At 48.1% G+C, this 10184-nt stretch overlaps 1 protein-coding gene across 1 annotated transcript; it reads left to right on the top strand.

Annotated features, from left to right (window-relative positions):
• Nucleotides 1-1779: 1779 nt before the first annotated feature.
• RHOV (ras homolog family member V) lies at nt 1780-8390 on the top strand. Its single transcript, XM_063159032.1, has 3 exons — nt 1780-2065; nt 5182-5240; nt 5563-8390. Exons 1-3 carry the CDS (start codon nt 1870-1872, stop codon nt 6001-6003), a joined length of 696 nt encoding a protein of 231 aa, XP_063015102.1. The 5' UTR covers nt 1780-1869; the 3' UTR covers nt 6004-8390.
• Nucleotides 8391-10184: the final 1794 nt, after the last annotated feature.

The following is a 10184-nucleotide window of genomic DNA, read 5'->3' as shown; positions in this document are numbered from 1 at the left end:
GTCAACATCTCTTCATTTCTTGTCCCTGCCAACAGTGAACAATTTGGTGAATAATCCCTCATTTACATTCATTTCTTCTGATTAAATGGAAATGTCATAGTTCATAGAAAGTCAGCCGGTCTGAAACGCACTGGGAAAGCTTTGTAAGATCCTTGTTTGGTGTGCTGCCTGTCCCAGCTGCAGTGTAGCGTGTCCTTGCTGGTCCCGTTGGAGGCACTGCCACAGCTCACACACTGCACAGTATGGCCTGCCCCAGTGCATTCTGCCTTTTCTGGAGCAGTTCAGCTGTCACCTGGCTCTGAACTAGCACTGAGGAGCATGGCACTGGAAAAAAAACAGTCTAATGCAAGCCAGTCCCTTGAGATAGCAGCCACTTGCTCTAGCAAGACTACCTGGCACATGTTTTAGCAGCAGCCTAGTTTCTAATACCATCCCCATTTTTTGTAGCTGTAGAAATTCAAGGCTGTGCTATGTGTAAAAACATATAAGGGGTTGATTCAAACAAACTGCTAGAGAAAACTGCAGAGGAAAAGCCTTCTTGCAGTTCCCAGGAAGCTTATTGGCCATCTCCAAAGAGAGGACATGCTTTGTCCACTGAATCTGAAGGGTTACAGTGCTCATGACTTTCTGTCACCCACACGGAAAAGTACTCTAGACTGTACCTGACTTAAAGATTTCTTCTCAAGTTCAGCATTAGTGTAGGTGGAACACCTTTGTATATTTCTCAGCATGGATGCAAATTACAGCAAGACAAACTCACCAACTGCTAATCAGCAGCTGCTTGCAGCACAGACCTGCCTAGTGCAGACAGGTCTGCCTTGCTGAGGGGACCCTGAAGGACATCATGGTAACTAAATGAGTATTGTTCATTGATAGCCTGAGTCTAGCTCCTCCATTAGGAGGCAGCTCCACATTCAAAGCTAATGTTGCAATATTGGGTATTGCAGGATTTAATACTTTCCCTCCAGTGTTTCCAATCACTTGGAGGTGCTACACTGGTGTGCAGTGATGGCTGAGATAGTGTGGTTGTGCCTCTCCTTTTAAGTGGTGTGTTCCCACTCCTGTGTTTAGTCATACTGCTTTAGACGGCGAGCTCCTCAGGGCAGGGATGGAGCTGTCTTCTTAGCTGCCAAGGGCACAGTGTGGTGTGGGAGCTACCAGAGGTGAATATGAAAAACAGTCAGCAGACTGGGAACTCCTGCACTTGTCCATGCAGCTGGGAAAATACACTTTGCAGCTTTTGCCAGCAGGTAGGAACAGCTTGGCTGGGCCCCAGCAACCCAGTAATGCCAATCATGTAGTCAACAGATGGGATGACTTCTGGCCATTTGTTTTATATTGTCCTTCACAATATTGACCAGCACTGTTGGCTTTACTTCTGTCCTGATTTCATGGCAGAAATCACAGATGCCCCAAACGGCACAGTGGAGCTGCTTCTCTCAAAAAGCAAGCGGGAGCGACTCGGAAGGAGCGCGGCTTTCCCGTGTGTGCGCGGCTCAGAGCCCGGCGTGGCACCTGCCGAAATTCCGAGGGCAGGCGCCGCTCGGGGCCCTGGCGGGGCACGGGGCGCCGCAGCGGGACCCTCGCCCGCGGGACGGCGGCGGGAGGAGGCGGCAGAGCAGGGCTGGGCCCGGCCGCCTCCCGGCGGGGCGGGACAGGGCGGGACTAGGGAAATGGGGGCTGGTTTTGTGCGCAGGGCGGCAGGTGCAGCGATGAGGAGCGAAGCTCGGCGGGCTGGAGAAGGTGGCCCCGCACGGCAGCTCCGACAGCAGCCCGCTCTCAGGAGCATGGCAGCGGCCCTGCCGCGCCGCTCCCCACGCTGAGCCCTGTCGAGTCCGCCGTGCCACCGTCAGTGCCATTGCCATTGCCATGCCTCCCCAGGAGCTCCTGGATTACCCGCCCGCCGTACGGAGACACAGCCCGTCCCGGGGCAGCGGCCCGGAGCTCGGAATCAAGTGCGTGCTGGTGGGCGATGGCGCCGTGGGGAAGACCAGCCTGGTGGTCAGCTACACCACCAACGGGTACCCCGACGAGTACCAGCCCACCGCCCTCGACACCTTCTCCGGTAGGTGCCCGCCCGGGCTGCGCGGGGCACGGGGCGGCCCGGAGGATCCAGCCTGGAGCAGCGAGACCGCGGGAAGCTCGGCAGGAGCGGGGCCCCGGCGCGGGTGGGGGCGAGCGCTCCCGGGAGCACGGGCTGCGCACGGGGGCTCTGCGGGCACGCAGCCCGCGGTCATTTCTGGGACTCGGACCGAGTCCCTCCCGCGTTTTGTGAGGTTTAGCAAGTGGAGATCCTCCGTTCTGCATCTGTGTCAAGTTGATTTGCAAGTTCTATGAACTTGGGCATCTTCCTGGTTTTGTGGTGTTGTTATGACTAAATAGAAGGGGGCTTAGTTGCTTTTTTTTTTATTGTTAGTGGTGGTTTTTGCTTCAGAAATGGTCTACAGTGTAAGGCTGTGATTTTAGCTTCAACTGATACTCGGGAAAACCATCCTTTTCTCTCCATGTCTGGTGAAGTTTGCATTGAACAGAGGTTGTCAAAAAGTTGACAGGTTTTATAAGTCTGGCTAGAATTGCAAGCTGATGAGCTCTCATTAGTTTCCACTTTTGTAAATGCTATCTTTGTTCTTGTTCTACACTCCTCTTCCTTTGGGCTCCAATTTCTAATATAAACCCCAGGAGAATACAAAGCCCTTTGAAAGACTTCTTATCTTCATTTGATATGAAGAAACACAGCACTACTTGGCAATGTAGATTGGTAGATTAGAGATGTGCTCAAGTCAAACCAGGAATGAGACATCCAATGTGTCATAGTCTTAGGGGTGCTTAGAGGGAGTGTTTTGTTTCAATGTCCCCCCTCAGTTGCTCACGCTGAGAGCTGTTGATTTACCTTCTCCAAGCTATTCCACTGTTACTTGAAGGAACTGGACTGGGAACACGCTGCTGTTCATGGTCCAGAAGCCCTTTGTGAACAGATGTAAGGAATCATCAGTCCTCCAAGGGAAAGGTTACTGCACTCTCTGCTGTCTTTGCATTAATGCGTATGGATTGGACTAAGAGAGGCTTAACATTACTGTAGTTATTAGACTGCACATTTTTGGAAGTGCAAATCTATAATAAAATGGTCCAGAAAGGTGAAGGCAAGATGAATGCAGAGACTTCCTGATTAACAGCAGGTATTCTAAAGATAGCTGCACATGGGTTTAGTTCCAGTCTGGATGTCCCAGTACTGAGTCTGCCTTCAGAGGTTCATAGGGTTTGTAATGATATAAATCAAAAACATTAAAAATGTGTCTTGTGAAGTTCACTTTCTGCTTATTGGGAGGAAATGGAAGAACAGACAAGTTTCCTTTCCCACTCCTACTCTTACCCTGGGTAAGCCTGAAGAAAGTCCCTTCCTGGAGTCAAATATTATGCTTCAGGATCCAGCTCAGAAATTTCAATCCAATTCCTTCCACTTTTGGGGAATACCTGCCATTGAAACAGCCTGCAGAACTCAGCAGTTTAAATTCTAACCTTAATCCTGCTCATGGAACTGTGATGCCAATAACAAGATAGGAGAAGGTGTTGCGTTGTCAGGGGGACGTCTCTGGGACAGCGACCCAGCCACATACAGATGTAGTCTGGCTCTACCTCCTGCTGGGTGTCGCCGCCAGCTAGAGCAGCCTTGAGTGAAATGTGCACCCGGTGACCTTTCTCCACCAGGCCATCCTGTTCTGCCAGCCCCTTCGCTATTGTACCATGATCTATCCTCATCCTGAGGGTGTGGACCTTGTGAGGGCGGTATTTGGAGGGCTGTTGCAGAGTTGCTAACGTAGCTCAAGCTAGCAGCAGATGGGATGAAACTGTGCAGACGCTGGAGCAGTAGGTAATATGTTGTGGTGAGTTTCTTCTGAAGATGGCGAGACATTTCAGAGATGCTAATTCCTTCTCTCAGTGCACTTGTGAGACAGAGAAAACCAGATACTAGAAAGTCAAATGCCTGCTGCCTTGAAGATCAAGTCAGGATCTAGCAGGTTCTTTGATCAGGAACAGGTTTCTCTTCCTCCTCTGGGGCAGATATGGTAACAACCCAACTGTTTCCCAGTCACACGGAAGCAATGACTTTCAGCTACGCCGCGAGGAGTGGCTCTGTGGTGGACGCACCCACCCTTTCTTTTTTCTTCCAGTCTTGGTCTCCCACCAAACTTCATCTTTTTGTCTGTGTCCCCCTTTTTTCCCCAAGACTGTTTTCGGGGAGGAGTGCTCTCCTTCAAAAGCTTGTTTTAAACTGTCTTCTGTCACTTCTCACCTGACAAGTTACTTCAAGAATCACAAAAGATTTATTTTTTTCTGTTTCTGGGTTTTGGGGGGCTTTTTGGTTTTGTTTGTTTCATTTTTGGGTTGTTTTTTTTTTTTTTTTTTTTTTTTTTACAAAAAAGACAATAAGGCCTCCTCCCTGCACACAGCCCTGGAGCTAACTCATGTCAAGTGTCAGCCATTGTCACCTTAGCCATGATGTCTGCCGCTATTCATCCAAGCACAGCCCCATCCACCTTGTCAGAACTTTTAAAGTGATTTTCAGCTCCACAACCCTTTTTTTCCCCCTCTTCTCAGTTCCTAGTCTAATCTCTGTGGTGTCTATGCACTTCAACATCTAACAGTTTCATTCCTGATTGCCATCAGAGGTCCTGCCAGCTCTCAGGCTGAGTCAGTTGATACCACATGAAGGCTTACTGTGATTAGGGAGTGAAATGGGAGCAAGCCTTACATGTGTAACTCAGCAGTTTTTTGGTGTGTGGATAGTCTGAAAGGGATTTCACTGATCACTGTTTCCTTAATAGCTTCTTCATTACAAAGGTGGGTTTTAAGTGGTTCTCAGGGAACTGTTTGGCTAAGGGCTCTCCTTATCCAGAGGAGCAGTTGTCCAGTAACATGGAACTATTCTTTCAGAATTCTGGAGACGAGCACAGAACACGTGAGAGCTAACAAAACAGGTCTGCTGCAGTTCTCTTAGTGTTTCCAGTGTAAGCTTCAAGTCTTAGTGAGGTTTGGGAGGATGCTCAGCTAGGAGGAGATGTGAGTGACTTCAGTGAGTCTGTTCAGCAGGGTATGAAGCAAAGTGCTCAGGAAAAACCTTGAGTGTACTTGTGTATGCTGGCCAGCTGCTTTAGACTCATCCTTATTCTCCTTCTGCTACAGTGCAGGTCCTCGTGGATGGAGCCCCAGTCCGAATTCAGCTGTGGGACACTGCTGGACAGGTAAGCTTTATCAAAGCAGCTGTCTACTCTGGTCCTGTGGGACAGGCATTGTTTTCAGGCTTTGAGGAAGGAGCTGTTTAACTGGGAAGAGAGGAAATGCACTGATCCAGCACCAGCCATTTGCTGGTATGGCAGTCACAGACAAGTGAATGACAGATGCCCGCAACTCTAAAACTTGTGTCTGAAACGTGGCATGGCGATGAAGTCAGTACAATGCCCTGCCTCTGTTGCTATCCTAGTTAACTTGTAGAAAAGCTACTGCAGCATCATGCTGTTAGAAGAGCAGTCCACTGAAGATTTTTTTCCCCTCCCTTTTCTACAGGAGGACTTTGACTGTTTGCGCTCGCTTTGTTACCCTGACACCGACGTCTTCCTTGTCTGCTTCAGTGTGGTAAACCCAAGCTCCTTCCAGAACATTACAGAGAAATGGATCCCTGAGATACGAACTCACAACCCGCGGGCGCCAGTGCTGCTCGTGGGGACACAGGCAGACCTGCGGGACGATGTCAATGTCCTCATCAGCCTGGATCGCTACCACGTGAAGCCCGTGCCCCGGCCTCAGGCAGAAGGTCTAGCTGACAAAATCCGGGCTGAAGCCTACCTGGAATGCTCAGCACTGACCCAGAAGAACCTTAAAGAAGTTTTTGACATGGCCATTGTCAGTGGTGTTGAGCACAAGGCACGTCAGGAAAAGAAGATGACTGCCAAAGGCATCAAGACTCTCTCTAAGTGCCGCTGGAAGAAGTTCTTTTGCTTTGTCTGAAGCTGCTTTGAGGGAGGGGAAAAGAAACACCCAATGCCAGAATTGGCTCTGCACCTTCTTGGAGTGACTGCTCCTATGGCCCCAGCAAGGAGGGTATGATAAGCTGCTGGGCTTGGAAACCTGTCTCTTGCTGGGTACAGTATCAGATGCCAAGGAGACATGAACTAGATTTCCATGGTGCTGAGATGTGGAATGGTCCAGGCAGCTGAAATACCTGCTGGACACGTCTGTAGTGTCCCAGACTAATGGGAGCTGTTTGTACATCAAGACTCAGTACCCCAGAACAGGCAGGTTCCTTACATTGTTCAAAATGACCAGTTTTCTGGTTGAAACTCACACACTTTCATAGAGTTCTGATGCAGCATAATAAACATGAGGGACTTCTGAAATCAGCCTGTGTCTTGGCTGGTTTACAGGCGTGGCAGAGAGTAAGGCAGGGGCAGTTACATGCAACTGCAATGTGGTCAGGCATGGGGTGCAGAGTTTGTAGCATGAGACTTGGGTTCCCCCTCTGATTCCATTTACCAAAATAGGTAGAATTCACTTGGATGTGAAAAAGCAGCTCTCTTTCTTAAAGGTCCTGTACTAGGAGTACTCTTGAGAAGTTGTTTCCTAAATAAAGGCCATTAGCAGGCTGAAGAGAAAATGCGCTGGGAGCTACAGTAATACTTTGAGCAAAACCTTCTCTGAGAGGACTCTCTAGTCCTCTGGGTGCAGATGTTACAGTCCTATCCTAAGAGGTAGTTGTGGACTTGGAGACCAACTTTGAAAGGCCTTTTGTGTGTGTGGTGTTTCAAAAGAAAGAAGAGGTGAGAAAGAGTGAGGTGTGACTCTGTCTAGCAGAGAAAAAATTGGGTCAGCAAAGGGTTTATAACACTACCAAGGGGTCAAATGTAGATGGAGGGAGAAGGAAGAAAAGGAAGCAAATAGAATGGAGAAAGATGGAATGAAGAAAGGTAGATGGAGAAGGAAAGGAGAATGAATGTAGTTAAATTAAAGTTGTGATTCTACTTAGCTGAGATGCTAATATGCAGGGCAACCTTTAGGGACCTGAAAATTTTGCTAGTGATATGAATTTCAAAGTAATATTGTCAATACATTCAGTTCTGAATCAAAAGGAGGGGGTTGTAGTGAGAGAGTTTCTCTTTATTAGTAAAATCTTCAATTTCAGATCCATACCGAAGAATGGAATTTACCTTGTACTGCTTTTCCTGAGGCTGCAGAACAGGAACAGAGGACTCAGGGCTTCTTTCTGTTATGCTTCCCTTTTTTAAAAGCCACTGCTTGATCTGCTGAAATCAAAAGCAAAGGAAATCCATGAAGTTTTTACTGGAGAAAATAATTCCTCTGGTTTCACTCCCTTCCCCTCTCACCACTTTCTCAGGGGATTAATACCTCAGAGAGTCTATTCACATTTTATTATATTTTATTACAAAACTTGCAGCAATTTCTAAATGTTCTTTTGCAGAGACATTTCATATTGGTTTATGTAGCAGAGAGCATGACAGGTCTGTCAAGAGATGCTTTTGATACTCAGGGGGTTCTCTGCATCTGGCCACAGCCCATCGCTTTGAGGACACTCTGGAGTAATGTGACAGAAAGAGAACTAGCTGTGAATGGTTTGCCCTCGGCCAAAGGCAAGCGCAGGTGAGCTGGTGAGCCTGTAGCAAGGCAAATGTGACTAATGCAGTCTGGCTCCAAACAAATGCCTCCCAACAGCTCTCAGAGCCGGCTGGTTTTGTATTGCCGCTTATGTAGTTCCCAGGATGTGAGACAAGACTGCTGTCTCCCTGGGCAGTATTGCAGGATAAAAGAGGTGAAGTGTTCCTGGGAAGGGAAGTGGCCCACAGCCTTGGAGCTGCTTCTAGGGTAAGGCTCAGAGACTTGAAAAGGATGGTGCAGCAAAATGAGCTGAATGTTGAAAGGACTCCTCCATCTGAAATGCCATTTGGGTCCATGAGGAGTCCCAAGAGATGGTGAGCACAGAGACAGTAGCTAGAAGTGACATGTCTGACACAGGTCTAGGTAGGACACCTGACAAAACTCTCACTCAGCAATGCATCCCTGTGTGCGTATCCTACCTGTACAGGCACCTTGCTGCATCACTAGTTCAGGTTGTCTGTTGGGTCTTTACACATTTCTTTAGCCTGTGAGAACAAGGGCTGTGGTGTGACCTGCCAAAGAGCATGCCACATCCCTGTGGAGCAAAGCCACAGGTGGAAAGAACACCAGCCTCCTTCCTGCCAAGGACAGCAAGGGTTGTCCTGCAGTAGCTTGGTATGAAACAGGGGTTATTTCATTCTGGAAAAGAAACTGTACTGAGAGCTAATTTCATTCTATGTGATTGTGTCTAAAATTTGTTCAAATAAATTTTTTAATGTCCACAATTTGTGTTCGTAATTTTGTCAGTGCAAATTAAGTTGGACTTTAATTTGGAGAGGGAGTTACTCCATTTTACTGACAAAAAGCATAACAGGGAAATGGCCCCACTTCTCACTCTGTGTCCTAACCCCCACTAGCAATGGTAAAAATCCCCTCATAGCTGAAACTTTCCAGGTTCCTTCTCTTACCTCAGTTAATCTTTCTCGACCTCAGCAGCCCCTCAGTATGGAAGCTGCTGAGGGGGATGGAGTAGCAAACATGCAGGGTTTTCAATGCCTCTCCCCAGAAACCACTCTCCAGGGACCAGTCAGGAAGCCCTCCCAGCCCTCACTGGGCCAAGCTCATGCAGGACTTGCATTTGGAGCCTTGATGACAGCATGCTGCTCTGTCATTAGGCTGATGGGTAATTTAGGACCAGCTTCACTTCGCTTACCTTGGCAGTTAAACGCAGCTCAAATGCTGAAAAATTTTGCCTGTGCCACATAGGATGCAAAGGCTCCATCCAAGACAGCTCACAGGACTAACACTTTTAGCCTTGTCTTCGGTATTACAGATAGGTCAGGGCTCCTGCCTGTCCAGATGTGGGGCCCCATAGCTGCTCCAGAGTCAGAGGGCTGGAAAGTGAGGTTGCTGAGGGAGGAGTATGGTGGATCAGCAGAGAGCTAGGAAAGAAAATGGACAAAAAACCAGAGTAGCAGAGGTAATGGGGAAATTTAGAAATTAGAAGGGAATAGGAAATCACTACCAATACAACATGATTTGGGAACTTGTGGTTTGGGTGAGGAGGTTGTTGGGATTTTTAGGATTTGTTTGGGTTTTTTTGGGGGGAGGGGGCATGGCTATTTACCAAGTCTGCAATCACACTCTCCTTCTACAGACCCACTGTTTACTAGGTGTAAAGTAACCTATGGGAGTATTTGGAGCTGGCTCCCAGCTTTGTAACTTCCTGGCACTAAATCTTACAGAAGCACCTGTGAATGGAAATAGCAGCAAAGTGTGAATTGACTTTACAGGGAGTGAGTCATTCTACTGAGCCATATCCTGTCATATGCACAATAAGCACTCTAAACTCCCTGAAATCCGTGAACAAAGCTGAACTTCTGGGTGTGGGGAGGTGAATCTATCTCATTAAATGGAGCTTCCTACCAAAGCCACCTGAGGTGTCTGTAAAGCCTTGCTCTCATCCTCTTACGGCGCAGTTCTGGATCTGTGCTACTACCTGGCTTTGGTAGAGTCTGGGCTTGTTTCTGTCTTGCAGCGCTGCTTGACCAACCTGTATTTTCAGATGCTGCTGAGAGCTCAGAGGAGTTCCTGGGAAACTGTTGCTAACACAAGCCACCCCACCAGGCTGGGTGAAGTTAGCCCAGTCCATTGGTAGGCCAGCACAATTCCTCACAAGTGCTGCTTAGCTTCTTCCACAAAGGATTCTTGTGATTAGTTGATCTGACTTGTTCCATAGCAAAAACTCAGCATCAAATGCTAAAAGCATCAACATTTCTCCAGGGTAGAAATTTCCTAATACCTTCTTTCTTGCTCAGGGCTTTGACCTGGATCCTGGGTAGTAGACTGCTGCATATCCTTGCTTCCTGCAGAGTAACTGATAAGGAAGACTGTCCTTACTTACTGGAGAATGCTGGTTGAGACCCAGCATAAGTAACAGTCCAAGTACTTCAGTACAGGTACACACCATGCTTTTTTAAATCCTCAAGAAGCCAGTGTGTTTGCTGCCGTTGCCAAAGGACCTGAGCTTGGATGTCAGCAACAGAAGGGACACAGTATGGAAAGGACCCTTTAGTTTC

This window comes from Melospiza melodia, chromosome 6 (assembly GCF_035770615.1).
Source record: "Melospiza melodia melodia isolate bMelMel2 chromosome 6, bMelMel2.pri, whole genome shotgun sequence".
Lineage (NCBI taxonomy): Eukaryota > Metazoa > Chordata > Aves > Passeriformes > Passerellidae > Melospiza > Melospiza melodia.
The sequence above is the reverse complement of the archived record's forward strand: the minus strand, read 5'-3'. Positions and strand labels throughout refer to the sequence as shown.

Excerpts from the sequence above, each read along its gene's own strand:
- RHOV (XM_063159032.1), top strand. The coding sequence starts at position 1,870 with ATGCCTCCCCAGGAGCTCCTGGATTACCCGCCCGCCGTACGGAGACAC. Across the intron at positions 2,066-5,181 it reads CGCCCTCGACACCTTCTCCG|TGCAGGTCCTCGTGGATGGA; the intron begins GTAGGTGCCCGC and ends CTTCTGCTACAG. Across the intron at positions 5,241-5,562 it reads TGTGGGACACTGCTGGACAG|GAGGACTTTGACTGTTTGCG; the intron begins GTAAGCTTTATC and ends CCTTTTCTACAG.